At 42.4% G+C, this 15,786-nt stretch overlaps 1 protein-coding gene across 2 annotated transcripts in view; it reads left to right on the forward strand.

Annotated features, from left to right (window-relative positions):
- SLIT3 (slit guidance ligand 3) overlaps positions 1 to 15,786 on the forward strand; it is a 488,520-nt gene that overhangs the window by 286,289 nt on the left and 186,445 nt on the right. For both annotated transcript variants that reach the window (XM_065848802.2, XM_065848803.2), the window contains exons 8-9: positions 6,249 to 6,320; positions 10,979 to 11,142. In XM_065848802.2, the coding sequence (XP_065704874.1) occupies positions 6,249 to 6,320; positions 10,979 to 11,142 (236 nt within the window). The remainder of the gene's footprint in view (positions 1 to 6,248; positions 6,321 to 10,978; positions 11,143 to 15,786) is intronic.

Here is a 15,786-nt window from a genome sequence, read left to right on the forward strand (position 1 = left end):
GGTGTCTAATCTTGCATGGATTCAACAGTTTCAGTCTGCAGCTACACTGTGAAAAGGTTCCTTCACATATTTTTAGTTGCCAATGCCCCACTTCACCCGAAGCTTCGGGGTCTGGGAGAAGTGTTTCTGTCACTGCCAGGGCCAGGCTGTTGTGTTCCCTTCTGAGCTCCACTGGTATCCTGAGCTGAGCTGCTCGGTCCTTCTTAGCATCAGTTCACCCCCTTCTGAACGGAAATAACATTATCAAGAAAACTATTTACATGAGAAGCTTAATTATGCTCGGAGATGCCTTGGTTAAGTCTTAATAAATTTGCCAGTCTCATTTACTGGATGTATAGTTGCACTGGGGATAGGAAGCCTGGAAACCACGGCAGTTGTGGGAGAAGCAGTAATCGGGGAGCATGACAGTAATTCGCTCTTGGGAATGGTACAAGCCTGCAGATGCACCATTTGTAGCTATCCGTTGCATGCACAGAGATAATAATCTTGCATTAGGCCCAATTACATGGTGTTATGGCCACACAACACACGGATTACACACAGAGCCGAGGCGCAGTCTGTGATAAAGCCGCGGTGTAATTGGAGGAGACAGAAGGAAATGTCAGACGTGGCAGCGCTACCAGCGCCGCGGGGCCTGGGCCGGCTCTGCCCCACCAGCCCCCTTGGCTTTTCTGCTCCAGTTCAGAGTCTCCCTTTCAAAATACAGATTTATCACAGAGGGAGGTAACGCGGCACCTTGTTCTTTCCACAGCGTGTTGGGAGAGACTTGAGCAGGACAAGGCAATGAACATCATTGTTTAACATAGAGTGAAGCCCAGAGATGCACAAAAGTGAGAGCTGCCAAGTGAGGACTGTTGTTTGCAGGGTTCCTGCTATCAAATCGTGTGTGCTAAAAGCTTGTAAAGAGTCTCTAGTGCCCAAACGTAAAAGGCATTCAAAACCAGAAATATAATAAATGAGCAGGTGCCTTTTCAGATCTCTGTCTCCATTTACCTGTCAATACATGTGTCTGATCGTTTCTTTCTGAGAATTTTGCAAGTGCTGCAGTGTCCTGTGATCAACCAAATGTGACACAAAAGCAGCCTGGCACGTATCAAAACCCCAAATGGCCAGCACAGCAGACCTCTAGTAACTGTGGTAGATGCTTCTTAAAGCTTGGGGAAATGTGTTAATCAAAAATATAATCTACCATATCATTTCTCAATCTGATTAGCTGCAGAAACGGAGTGTGAAAGTAAATCAGTCTCTGTTACCATTAAAAAACAAAGGACATCTCCAGCATACCGCTTGTTCTCCCCTTCCCCTTTCATTTCGGCCCACTCAGATTGTAAACAAGAAGCATCACTGTGGGTGTTGTACTGATGCACAGCTAGTAATTTATATGTACATTATGAAAATGCCTTGTACTTAGAGAAATGGGCATTTGCATCCTGGTTTTTCCTTTTGCCAATGATAAAATAGGGTACCTTAACTTTTTGTTTAAGCTGGGATGTCACAGGTGGTGTTGTCATCAAACACTGTTATGTGTTTAACAAAAACCCAACCCTCCTACCTATTGTCCAACTTGAAATGTGACTGGGAAACATCAAGACAGTCACTATTTTACACTGTACTTATTGAAGTACTAATTGAAGAAATTGAATGGTTAATATTTCAGATAGTTCTGTTATGTTGTATAACTTTTTCTGGCATCATTGCCGGAAGATCCTTTTGGTTCATGTCTAGTACTTAACTGGAACAGAGTGAGTAGATATATTCTAATGAAGGTAGTATTATTTCAGATTAATAAGTCACGGGCATTCTGACATTCATTATATACTCTAAATTATATCATTAATTGAATTCCAAGTAAGAGAAGCAAAACCTCTGTGTAGTCTGTAATTTACAGAATTGAGAGTGTTTGTGTTGGGATTTCTGCTCTCTGGATTAGTCCACAGAACATGAAAGTTCCTGAGTTTTTAAAATAATATCCTTGTGTTATTAATAGGGTTCAAAATTTAAATCCTGTCCTTTTTTGTATTTTCCAAAGTATCTTCCTTAGAAGTTGTGTGATTTCATTCTAGTATTATGACTATAATTATTTCTGACTCTCATCTAGTCCTGAGCACCTGTGTTCCTATTCAGGAGGATGGAGAAATGAGTAAAGACATAATATTATTTTTAAAAATATACACATGACAGTACTTTCTGTAGGTTAATGACTTTAATGTAATTACACTGAGTCTGGAATAAACTACTGTTTGTCAGGGAACTACAGTGGTGTACATGAATTTAGAGCAAGTGAGAAGAGGACAGAAATGCAACCACATGTAGTTAAATTTGCACAAGAAGTTTGAGGAATGAGATAAGTAATTGCTTTCAAATCGTGACAGGATTGCAGAGTGAGCATTCTCGCCTTTAAAAAATCTGATTAGTAGGGGCTATAAATCATCTTTATTCCTCAGAAGGAAGAGAGCAGCTCCACGCGTGCCTCTCCCCACTTTGGGCAGGGGAGTGAGTTAGCAGAGCAGCTCCTCTGGGGTTGTAAATTGAAGTCGGTGGGATGGTGACAGCTGATAGCGGTGGAGGATGTACCACCTCGAAGATTGCTGATCCCACGCTCTGTGTCTTCGGAGCAGTCCTTGGAGGATCCTCAGGACTGCTGCAGTCCGCTTCTGCTTAGCTTGCAAGATCTGCCAAGGATCACGGCCCAAGGTGGGAAGTTTGCTGGCATAAATAATATTGTCTATAACCTCCGCGTCCTGATTCAGCGTTTTGGATGTGAACAGTTTACAGGGAGAGTTCTCCTAACTGCGAGGACAGTGCTTTTTCAAGGGACAAGGGTATAGTGAGTTCTGGAAGAGGTGGGAGGTGTAAGGCTGGGGAGAACCCAGCAGAATACAGGTTTCCCCATATGATGTTGGAGAAGTCAGAACATCCTGAAGTGTTGTGTTTCCCACAGCTTCGTGGTGTTTTGTGCCTCTGTTTCTATGGATTTGAGTCTTATTGGATCAAAATGAGACCGAGGCCTTGGAGCAGCTAGCGGATGACTGGAGCAGAATTTAGTTTTCCCCTTCACGTGTTAAAAGTGCTGCTGTATTATGTGTCAGGACACGTACTCTCAAAAATCCTTGCTGGAAAGGCTTCCTGTGCACGTCGGGAAGGTTTGCAGAATGCTTCTGGAGCACCCCCCTGCCTGAAAATGTCCCCGCTCAAAAGCCAAAGAGGTTAAATTCCCCCAGCTACAGCCGGGCTGGAATGCAGACAGTTCACTGTCAATTAGTGCCCTTTGCAGTGTTTGGCCTTCTTTGTTCTGAAATAATTGCTGTTATCATAGATGTTTTATTGCCTTCATTATGGTTAACATTTAAATATCAATGAAATAGTATGCTACTAAGTCATCTGTGCAATAGCTATCTGCTAGAGTTATCCCTGAAATTTGTGTTGAAGGAGAATATTAATTCAGCACCGGCTTAGGATTCTGAGGAGGAGGGTTGTATATTTGTTGATGAATTATGGGAAACCTTGCTTATTAGGGGCAAAACGTGAGCCACTCTGATATTATGTGAGTAGAAGCGCTGCGTGATTGGAATAACGCTTTGTCTGTTAAACAAATATTTTAAGAAATTATACAATATTTTTGAACCGTCGAATCGGGCGGTAAAGGCTGACCTTTCTGCGTCCAGATGAAGAATTGCGCTGGGAGACAGGGATGTGCTCTCTGCCCTCAGCGCAGCAGGAGGGTGGCTGTCACGTCCTGTTCCGCCTGAATCCAATCCACGGCCTTTTGAGATCAATAGACAGTCTCCCTAGAATTCCTGCGGCTTCCACGGGCTCCTGTAGTGCCGAGTGTGACCTATTCAGGCATCGGCTGTGCATGTGATTTAAATTTTGTGGGCTGACTTTACATGTGGCTTTTATTTATCAGTGTACACCTAAAATCTTCCAACTGAGTGCATCGCTCGTTTTTTATGTAACAGGCAACTGAGGCAGACAGTGAATTGTATTTTTATGTTTGCAGAAAAAAATGGTGATCCAATTAGAAATTCCATTTGTGAGCCCTGTTTGAACTTCCCAACGTGCATGTTCAAATGCAAATGGCAAATAAATATAGATATCGAGGGGTGGGTGTGTTGATGTATATATGTATGCACCCTTACAAGAGGTTTTGTTCACTTTCTGAAGTTGTTGTACGGCTTGTTTTGGCTAACCGTCCACAAAAGCATTTGGTTTGCAGTGTATCCCTCTTCATCTTTTCCAGTAAATTTAGAATAGGCTGTGTTCGAGCCTTTGCATATTGAGAAACTGAATACACAAAGCCATAATTTTATATAACAATTGATCCCAATACTTAGCTATGTGTTTCTTGTCCAATTTTTGGCAGCATCAAGTTTTCCAGAGGATCTGGAATGAATACCAGATACTATACTATAAGCCACAATGCACTGAGCCCTGCAGCTCTTATCAGCCTGGTGTGTGAACATGTGTGCCTTGCCTGACAGATCTCTGGCAACAGACCTCACACGCAGATTCCAGATTTCCAAAACTTTGCCTTTAGTGACATAACTCTGCTCACAGGTTGGGAAAGGAAGGGTAATTTTGCTCTGTTGGGTGCAGTTTGCTATCTCGAGTACGTCAGCCCCGAAACTGGCAGCAGATCGATGGTGCATCCATGTGCTGCTGTGCTGGCTACATCCCGCTAACGCCGCGGTGCTGTTGTGTCCTGCTGGGATGCGCTGCGGCAGCAGCACAAACACACTGCTCCGTGTCACAGCCTGGCACACACCTCTCCTGATGTGCCTGGGCATAGCCGTGTTACCCTGGGACCTCCCGGCTTTGCCAGTGTGCCCACGTGTGTTCCTCTGTACCACAAAACAGTCTTAATAGGGTATAACTTAATTTAGCTTTAATCTGCTGATGTTGTAGATGGTGGTTTTGCCAAAGATTTCTGTGCAGAATTGTAAAAATGTTTTTAAATTGGCAGATGACCAAGAGGGCTAGTTAACTTCTGTAGAGCACCTCAAGAGCTTTTGATTAAATGTCCTGTGTAAATACATAACATCGGAACAACTAAATAGTTCCAGGAAGGGTGATGTGCCTTCAGGTTCACAGAGTCCCAGAATGTCAGGGGTTGAAGGGCCCTGTAAAGCTCATCCAGTGCAATCCCCCCATGGAGCAGGAACACCCAGCTGAGGTTCCACAGGAAGGTGTCCAGGCGGGTTTGAATGTCTGCAGAGAAGGAGACTCCACAACCTCCCTGGGCAGCCTGGGCCAGTGTTCTGATACCCAGGTGTTTTCTTCAGCGCATCCACATGCACAGAAGCACTGTGTTCTGCCCAAGCGCTGCTCCCCTGTGCAAAGCAGAGTTTGCTCTGTGCCCCAGTGCTGTGGGCACCATGCATCTCCAACAGGCAGGACAGGCTTTGCTGGGACACAGGAGCATCACCCGTCACATCCAATTGTCATGACAAACTGGGCTACTGTGTTTGCAGATTCGGTGCACTTGGAGGATGGCAATTATGCCCCGTTGGAGTGCTTTCATTTCCTGTGCCATCTTGATAAACTTTATAGCTTCTAATTTGCTAGAGAGTCATTGATATAATTAGGAGCTACATAAATGGGAGCAGCACACTCAGCTGATGATAATCGAGTCAGTTCATTTTTCATAAGCGCTCAGGGGGTCCCTACCAACAGCTGAGAGCATTTTCTCTGTAAGGTCTCCTAGAGCAGCAGAAATCCTTACATGCCTTCACCATGGCATGTTCCACTACCCATACATTTTTTCGCAAGGAAACCAAAGAGAGGGTACGCATCCATCCATGGGTTTTCAAAAGGGTGATTGGAGCTGTCTGTCCGTGGAAACTGCAACCTGTGAGTCAATGGCTCTGGTTTTGTGTGAGGGTGAGTGCTTTGAGCACAAAGCTTTCCCATCACCGTGTGTGAGTTTGACGTTCATCTGCTCACGTTGCACCCAGTTTTTCCCAGTAGTGGATAAAAACTCATCTCCTGTACCCTTAGTACTCAGACATGGGAAATAGTAACCTTCATCCATTCCTATGCAGCTGATGGTTGCTTTGTCCCAACAATATCTTTCCTGATCCATCACAATTGTCAGAGGTATCCATCAAGTGTGTCTTACTGCTCGCAGCCTAGCAGATTTATTACCAAGAGTTTTAGCTTGTTTCTGTAAATAGTGTATTGGTGAAGAAATATAAATAATTGATTAATGTATTATTCTCTTTTCTCTCTCTTTTTTTCTCTCCTAACAGTACTCTCAACAATAACAACATCACCCGTATTCCTGTTACCAGTTTCAATCACATGCCAAAGATCAGGACTCTGTGAGTACTATCTTCAAATATAATCATCATAATCATGGTGTAAGCCACCTCTTTGGGATTTGTCGTCTTGTGATGATCTTATCTCAGTCTCTCCCTGCTGTGAACAACTCGCCCTGCCCTCGTGGGGACAGCTGAGGCCACCTGGACTCTGTGCATTTGCAAAATTTAGCCAAAGCATCCCAAAACCATTTTTCTTAAGTAAATTATTCCTTTAAATTCCTTTAGGGAATACATAACTTCAGGAAAAGTCATCTTATTTCCTCCAAAATGTCAAACTCAACCAAGATGTACTCTCGGTCCTAAAAGCAAAGAAAGGGGAAACAGTAGCTAGCCTGAACATTTTCTGTGGCCTTGAAAAAGTGAAATACTCCAAGGATGCTACGTATGCATGTGTAAAATCACATTAAATAAGTTAACAGAACTGAGGAAAAATGGCTCTTGCTCATGACAATCTCTGTAAGATAACCTCTGATTTAAATTTACATTCTTCATTAAATAGTGACATTTATAGATCTTAATGTAAATAATTAAATGGAAAGTAAATGTTTACGTTTTAGAAGAAAATGGATAAAGAAGATAAAGGTGTAGGGTTACAGTTCCTGGAGTTTTGCCTTTTCTCATTCAGTCACAGTGGTCCAGAAAATTTGCCTGACTTGTTCACATTAGTCAGTCTTGTCTGTTGCCGGAGCTCAATGCCTTCTGCCATCTTCCTCTTGGTTTAATTTCGGAGATGACTTTGTGTATAGCTCTCTGGAGACTTACACTGACTAATGCCCCTCTGCTGTAATTAAGAAAAAAAAAACGAAAAAAAGGAAAAAAATAGTAAAAGGAAGGAAGTCATAAATAGGATTTATAAAGGGAAGCTTTTATATTGAATTCTGAGAGCCACATTTTATAGAACATGAATGCCGACCCACTCTAAAAGGATTTGCTGGAAATTTAATTTAGGGTCTATGGCTAAAAGGGCACCTTTGCAAACTTGCATTCATATTCATTCACATGTTCTGTAAAGGTAGTTTCATCAATATCAAGTGGCATGTTTCAGTCTCAAAATACTGCCGAATAACATGCAGTACCTTTCTTAGCAGTTCAATATAGGAATTAAATCCTAAGTTGATAGGTGGAAATACAGGAAGATGGTTTTGGTTTCTGTATTTCCTTCCATCTATTTCAACAGAGGCAGAAAAGTCATCACAATGGCAATTAATATAAGATCAATAGAGGTATCAAATAGTGTTTCATATTCTTTTCTGCTGCTCCTTCATATTAAAATTTCTTCCTCTATCCCCATGTCATCAGCACTTTTCACAATTAATACTTTATTAATTATAACTATTGATAAAACAGGGTTACGTAGCTACATATTACTCAATATTTTCTGAATATCTTCTATTTGGAATTTAGGCTAATACTGTTTTGATTTAACAAAGTTTTATGTAAACGGATAGTAATACCCTAACAACTCACATAGAGCTGAGCACATGTAGAACTGATCAGTTTTTGTTCACCTATCTATAATATCTATATACAGATATGATTTGGGGACGATGTTAATATCTTCTCTAGTTTCCTGAGCTTTATTTCACTTGATAACTTGTTTCTCCTGCACTAATCTCCAACCTCAAAGAACAGTTTGCCTGAAAGGAGAAAGCTGTCTGAGGCGTAATGCCTGAATCACATCTACTATTTAATCTCTTGGTGGTTGATGCAAATTTAGTTCAAATGGATGATGAATGATGCTCATTACAGTTTGCTGACTCTCCTGTTCTCTTAAAAAGCGATCATCAGTTTGTACACACTTAGACGTGAGGTTTTTTAGAAGCCCTTGTAGGGAATCCCTGGTCTGAATGTTCATTCAGCAGGGACCAGCCCTTTGTCCCCTCCAGCGCGGTGTGGGTGCTCTTGTCCCTGTGTGTCCCTTTTCCACACCAGCGAGATCCATTAGCAGGACGTGTGGGGCTGCTGGTGCTGCAGCTGTGTCTGCTCTGCTGGTTCTGGGCATAAATAGCTTTTTCTTCATGGCCCTCAACACAATCTGCTCATTTGAGAAGAACAGAGAAGGAAAAATAAAGAGTACATTAAACTTGAGCATGACCTCTCAGGAAAAAGAGTGCTAGGCACTTGAGGAATTCTTTAAACAAATCAGCTCTTCTGCGCTAACCTTTTTCATTTAACTGTCTTTTCTCTTGCTAAGTTTCATTGATCTTTTAGCCTTGATTGGAGGTGACAGGAATTAGTTTTTATTGATCTGCTTTCCTTTGCTTGAAACAGCTTTATTTATGTTAAAGCCTGTCCCCCATACCTATTTGCTTAATGGTAAGTGTCCTGTTGTCTCTGCATGTGTCGGTGACTGCTGAGATAGCTAATTGCCTAATTTCTTTTAATTTTTTTATTTAAGGATGAACTGAAAATGTACCAAACCACTTCAGTGCTTTTCTCGTTCCTAGGGAATTGGTGCATTATGCTTTTGAAGTACCGTGAAAAGTCTTTTTGTGGCCATGTTCATTAATATAATTATCAAGAATGTATTGTAATAGGCAGCTTTTTGAAGCTTGATAGGCTCTCTAGATGGTCTCCTCTCAAAAGCGAATTGTGGAATATCTGTGGAAAAATCCCAACCAAATGACCAGGCAGGGCAGGTGAGCTGCCAAGGGGGGACAGTTTGCACTGCTCGCGTGGGGCACCACAGAAACCAACTACACAAACTTAGGGAGGAAATAAAACAGCTCACAGAATGAAAAACGGTTTTATGACTCCTGCCTGCCCACATCCTTACAGGGGATGCAGGGAATGGCCTGGGATGAGCTCTGTTTCAGTTCCTGAAGGAGAACAATTCTTCCAGTCTAAGTTAGAACGAAGTCTTACTTCAGATGATTTCTGGCTAGATGATATTTGTTCCCTTTTTGTTTGTAAATGTATTTATTTGGGTTTTTTTCAATCAACAAGAAGTGTTCCAGGTAGATTAATGGTTCATAATAATAAAACGTTGTACTAGAAATCTTACTGCAGAGTCAATTAAATAGCTTCATAATCCCTAAACACAGGGTCTCCTAGCCACCGTGCTAAAACAATTACATTTTAGTCTCCCGGGAGACTGGCGTCTTCTACCTCTCCAGGCTCAACTCCCAGCTCCAGGTTTGTGGCCCTGTGTATTGTCCACACACCCCAGACAGAGCTGGGACCGTCAGCCTGGGCACGGCTGCCTGTGGCACTGGGTGAGATCTCACAGACAGACAGTTAATGCCTTTGGTGGACAGACAAGGCTAAATCCTGTGCACACCAATTGCGTGTGTAATGCGTGTAGTATTAGTGAATAATGCTTTGCCTAACCATTTCTGACAGGATTTTCAATCTATTTTATCATTTCAGCTTTGGTATAACACTGCGAATGTATGACTCATTGCAAGGAATGAAATAATTCATGTCTTGGGCTTTTGTTTTGACCTGAAGTTTGGTAGCTATTAACATTATCAGATTCGCTCCCTGAATGTATCATCGTTTTTGTGAGTTCCCCCCACAATGTGCTGCTTCTTCTGCAAGTTCTTAGCGCCGGGCACGAACCGGCCGGGATGGAGCTGGAGCCTCCATCTTCCCTTGCGGGGAACGGCCCCGGCATTGCCCTGTGGTGTGAGCCTGTCCTGGTCCCGTTCTTCATCAGGAGTTGAAAATCCCTGTCTAGAACCTGCATATTGCATTAAACTGCCACAGCAAAAAAAGAGCATTGATCCATGTGTACAGGCAACACAGGAGCATACGAGGTATCAATAGCCTGTGACGTGTGGGGTTTTTCTCTCCAAATGAGACAGAAGAGGGGAGAATAACCTATCATCCTGTTTTTCAGCCTGACCCTTGTGTTTATACAAGCCATCCTTTGAATTCTCTCAAAGATACCACATTCATGCAGCTTTTTTTCTGATATGAAATCTCAGGCAAAGTAGTTACTTGGAAGAATCTTAAATTCCACACATTTCTTCTCTCTAGAATGATGAGCTCATGACTACATGTAGGCAGGTAATTATTTAACTTCATTCTTCCAAGGAATTATAAATAACAGCTCTAATTTATATGTGGACATTTGTATATTATATGGCAATGCAAACAGTCAAGACCTGACTCAGGTGTAACCAACAACCAGCAGTGATCCTACTTAAACTGTGGAGCATCTCCCGTGTGAGGAAAGGCTGAGGGAGCTGGGGCTCTGGAGAAGAGGAGACTGAGGGGGGACTCATTCATGGGGATCAAATATGGAAAGGGTGAGTGTCAGGAGGATGGAGCCAGGCTCTTCTCAGTGACAACCAGTGATAGGACAAGGGGCAATGGGTGCAAACTGGAACATAGGAGGTTCCACTTAAGGATGAGAAGAAACTTCTTCATGGTGAGGGTGGCAGAGCCTGGCCCAGGCTGCCCAGGGAGGCTGTGGAGTCTCCTTCTCTGCAGACATTCAAACCCGCCTGGACACCTTCCTGTGGAACCTCAGCTGGGTGTTCCCGCTCCATGGGGGGATTGCACTGGATGAGCTTTACAGGTCCCTTCAACCCCTGACATTCTGGGATTCTCTAAACTGTAGCAAAGAGCCAGCCAGACTTGTGCTTGATGGCTCTGGTTTGGGTCGTCTGTTTAAAAGCCTCCTCCTAAGTGCAGGTTGTTGTCTCTGGCAGGCGGCTCCACTCCAACGTCCTGCACTGCGACTGCCACCTGGCCTGGCTGTCGGACTGGCTGCGGCAGCGGCGCACCATCGGCCAGTTCACCTTCTGCCTGGCGCCCGTCAGCCTGCGCGGCTTCCTGGTGGCAGACGTGCAGAAGAAGGACTTCGTCTGCTCTGGTAATTATGCCGTTTTTTTGTTTATCTATCAGCTGACGTGTTTATATTGATATTCACCTGAAAACAGTGAATAGGCAATTACTGTGTTGCGTTTGAATGCCGTTCCGTGGCAGTCCTGTTTGTTTTGATCATGGCTAAACTGTATGGGAGTAGATCAAACTGTTAATTTTTTCAGCCGTATAAGAACTATTGGATTCCAATTAACATTTCAGTTCTCAAATTATTTTTTCTACGTTAGCGTTGCCAATGATATCAACATAAGAAGTCAATTCAGTGTGGATAATTTGTTATTTCTCAAGGGAAGAGCTCTACAGCTGACTGGAATATGAAAGAAAGGAAATAGAAAATGCTAGTCTTAGTCTGTTGATAAATGATTGGACTACAGAACATGAGGAGCAGATTTTATGCTGGGGACTGAAATAGGATTCTTAGGAAGCCAGTGCACTTTTGCTGTTCTACAAGTTTCCACGCTGATAAATGAAGGCTGATGATACATGGCCAATGTAGAAAGCATGTGTCTGGATGTTGGGCCTATTCATCAAGTCTCTGGAACTGCACTTGTCTCTTCTGTGGTAGAAATGCATTTTCTTATGAGAAGAAGACAAAGAAAAAAAATAAGAAAATAAAAAATGGAACAATTGGGAAAAGAAATCTCTGAATTTGACAGAAAGGAGGAGATGTGGCAGCAGAGGCACAGTAGGGTGCATGCTGTGACAAAACCAGACACGAGTCTGGAGGTGGTTTTGCAGATGGTAGCACAGGGAGCTTGTTCTGAAGCTGATGTGAGTCCTGATCCCAATGGACTGTGAGCCTTGTGGTATTGAGCTCTTCATCGCTCATAGCCTGTGAGCCCTAAAGCTTTATGCTCTTGGTACGTGGGTTGACTGATGGGAATGAAGTACAAGTGCTCATGCTAGAAATATTTTTAGAAATGCCTTTGTTTTGTAGTTTCATTTACATGTGACAAAGAAAGAGAGAAACAACTGTATTAAGAGAAGAAAGGTTTGATGCCCTTAACTATTTAATGGATGGTAAATTAATGCACAGCCCTGCAGGTGAGCGGGAAGTGTTACAGGGACATGGAAAACGGAGTTGTGCATCAGGGATTTCTGTGACATAATTTTCAAGAGTACTGAGCAGCTTCTACACACTTGTGGAGATTTGAGAGTGCCCAGAATATCTGATAGAAAGTTTAACTTAAAGAAATTCTGACAGTCTTGGCAGAAGAAGGATAAAAGAAATGGATAAATGAATTCAACTATTAGCAGAATCTAATTTTACCACCTCATGAAATGAAGCTTCAGATGAGGCATGAGTTCAGCTATTTGGATTTATGACATAGTGAAGAAAAAGAGTTGTTTAAATCAGGAAGGGAGATTATAGTTGCTGAATGAGAAATGTAACGTGGACAGAACTCATCTAAATGGAGTTTTCTGTGCAGATTACGACAAGAGAAAGGGTTTTACACAGTTGTCTGTTGGACCAAAAATATATAAGAGAACTCTAAAGATTGGCCTCCTTTTTTTGTAAGATATAAATTAATAAAAATCAAAGGGAAGAAGCTTCTGGTGAGACAGTCCATCAGCTGTATCCTCTAACCCTCATTTGGGAAACAAAATGTATTGAAAAAGAAATGCACTTGAAGAGCTCATTTTAGTGGAGGATTTAGCAGAGAACTCAGCTTAGTATGTGCTATTTCGACAAAAACCTACGTGGACAGCTAGTTTAAAGAGGATATAAATCTTCCCCACTCGTTATTACAGTTCTTTTTCCTAATTTTACAGCGTACTTTGTTCGTGTTTGACTATGAAGTCAAACTGGGACAGGAGGTGAATAGTGGACTGAACTTGTCTCTGTGCAAAGGAATTCTATACAACTTAAGCTTATATGAACCACAGTAACTAGCCTCAAGCTGGCAGTGAAAGCCGCCTTTGCATCATAGTTATGAAGAGCTGGAATACAATGAACTACTCTGTTTAAGCATAGGCTCAGCATTTCAAGCACTGTGTTCTTGTGGCGGTGAGAATATCATCACAACAAAGGAAAACCCAGATTTTCCTTCACTGTAGAATGGTTTTCATCAGAGCATTCCAGTTCAGAATTTGTGCTGCTGGATGCTTTAGAGCAGAAAGAGTAGAATCAAATAATTTGGGGAAAGAAGAAAAATATCCTTGAAAGACTGATTTCTGGTTATTCTTTGAACTCTATGCAAAAATAGTTGTTTGTTTTATATAGTTTTATGGCAAGTGTTCCTTTAGAAACAAATTTTGAATGCTACATACCAAGGAATACGTGAGTTGGAAAAGAAGAAGTGAGAAACTGGTAGAAAAGTGCCGTAACTGGAACCCAAATTGCTTGATTCCTTCTGGACACTATGTCACCACTTCTGTACAGTGGTGTTTGTAAGCAATGGGTACCAAGTCTCTCAAGATAACGTTGCTGAAGCCAGAGTTATGTGCAGATATATCTGTGCAAACTGAGTCATACCTGTGTAAACTGAGAGTCAGTCTTTCAAAAATGTTCTTAACCTTGTGCGTGTAAATTATAAAAATGCTGGTATGAACGGCACTTGAAAGCAAATTGCGAGCAGCGGAAAAGCTCTTCCAGGTTTCACTTGTTCATGCCCATGAGTGTTTGGCTCAGAGCTGTAGGTAAATGTGTAGGATTAAATAGTGCGCAGTTGCAAATAACATCTTAATGCCAGTTGAAATACAATCTGCACTCTGAGCCTTGGGAACTGTTTATTTTTCTATTCCCTTAGCTTGCAGAGAAGCATCTGGGGGTGCTGGCGTATGCTCGGTACCTTGTAGAGCCTTCCAGTCCTTGCTTGGATCCAGCCCAGCTTCCTTCCCGTGTTCACATGTTTCACTCTTAACTGGCTTCTCTTTCTCTAGCTCCATCTCTCTAACTCTCTCTGTGTCTCTCAAACACACGGACTCCCTCTCTCCGCCTATTTGTCTGTCTCTTGTCCTTCTCTGACCTCCTTAGGATAGTAATTTTATTTCATTTCCCTCTCATATAAGTTTTATTACATCTCTTTGATTTTTCTTCTACCTACTCTTTACTTACTGAAGTTGAAATTAATCTACATATTGATCAGTTATGTCAAATTGTAATGTGTTTTCTCACCTGCCTTAATGTGGCTTTGCAAACCGAAGCAGTGGGTCCATGAAGCTGCACCATCAGCAGCGCCTCCATCTTTTCAGTGCCACCCCTGCCGTCACAACAGCTCAGATGTCACCGGCTCTCCCCTGGTCGCTGGCAGAGGAGACTCTGGTAGATGAGCAGAGGCTGTGGGTTGGTTTTAGTGGGAGGAAGCTGGTGTTTCTCTTGCACTGTTGCTGCCAGTTCTGAGGCACTATGTGAGGACTCTGAAGCTGCAGGTTGATGCAGATTTATTACAGTTTTGGCCAGTGCCGGCGTTTACAATGGAGTGTGAAGATTGGATGAGATTTCATAGAACAGACCAGAGATTGATATTCCTAAGAGATAATTAATTTAGGCTTTTCTCATGCAAGTAGGCACCATATTCTAAAATCTTGACGTTAGTTTGGAGCTGATTTGTCCTGTATGTCTTGTGATAAGAAATTTAGCAAAGTTTAAGTGTAAAACATGTGATTTTAAAGTAATTTTCTAAGATAGTTTTCTTTAATAATGAAACAAGCGCTGTAGAGTATGAAGTTGAATTCATACACCATTCTCTTTTTCATTAGACACCATTTTCTCTGAGTCTTGATTGTTAGTTCCCATTTAGAGGATCTACAGGAACATGAAGAAAATCAAGATGCATAAATTGGATTAAAGATGTTATAATTCAGTCTGAAATGAATGCAAGAGAGAAGTCATTACCAGAGCCATGCGTCTCGTGATTTCTGGCTAAATACTCTGATACTGATTTTAAGAAAATAGTGGATTGACCCCAATCTCAGTTGAAGATCTAGATTTTCTGATTCATGCAGTGAGACTGCAGCTGAGGTATAATAAAGAGGAAAATATGTTAGCTTTCTACTGCTTAATGCAGACTGGGAGCCCTAATGAGGAAGCAGATTTATTTGCTTAGGTGAGGTCAAACCATCTTAAAACATTGCTGTTGCTCTCTGGGCCCAGACCATAAAGCTCCATAGACGTTCTTACTCCGTTTTCCTCCTAATAACGTCGTTGCATATTGTTGACGAGACAACCAACAATGAGTAACTAATAAAATAGCACTTCTCAAGCTTAGCATCTTAATGAGAACATTCAGAAGCTGCCAAAAAGTGTGTGGGGAGAGGAACTCCCTCCCATCTGCTCCTATTTAAAAGACTCTGTGCGACAGTATATCTGCATAACTAGCAGCAGGTCCGCTGCTTCCTACATGGGACGTGGAGGCTCTGCCAGCACATAAGGTTTGGTGCTCCCTGGAAATTCGCGGTGGGGGGCGACTGTTAGGTTGTTACGCCAGTTTTGCTGGTGCTGGGCAGCAGGAATTGCTCCTGAGGGAGCCGAGCGGTTTCTTGCTGTGCAGTCCTTCCCAGATCATGCGGAGAAGGGCTGTTAATGGCCCTCAGGTTTAATGGCCACAGGAACCTGGGTAAAGCAAGTGGGAGGAGGAGGAGGAGGCGAGGAGACCTTCTTGTGCAACTCTGATAGAATTTTCACCTCCTA

The sequence above is a fragment of the Patagioenas fasciata genome, chromosome 14 (genome assembly GCF_037038585.1).
Source record: "Patagioenas fasciata isolate bPatFas1 chromosome 14, bPatFas1.hap1, whole genome shotgun sequence".
Classification (NCBI taxonomy): Eukaryota; Metazoa; Chordata; class Aves; order Columbiformes; family Columbidae; genus Patagioenas; species Patagioenas fasciata.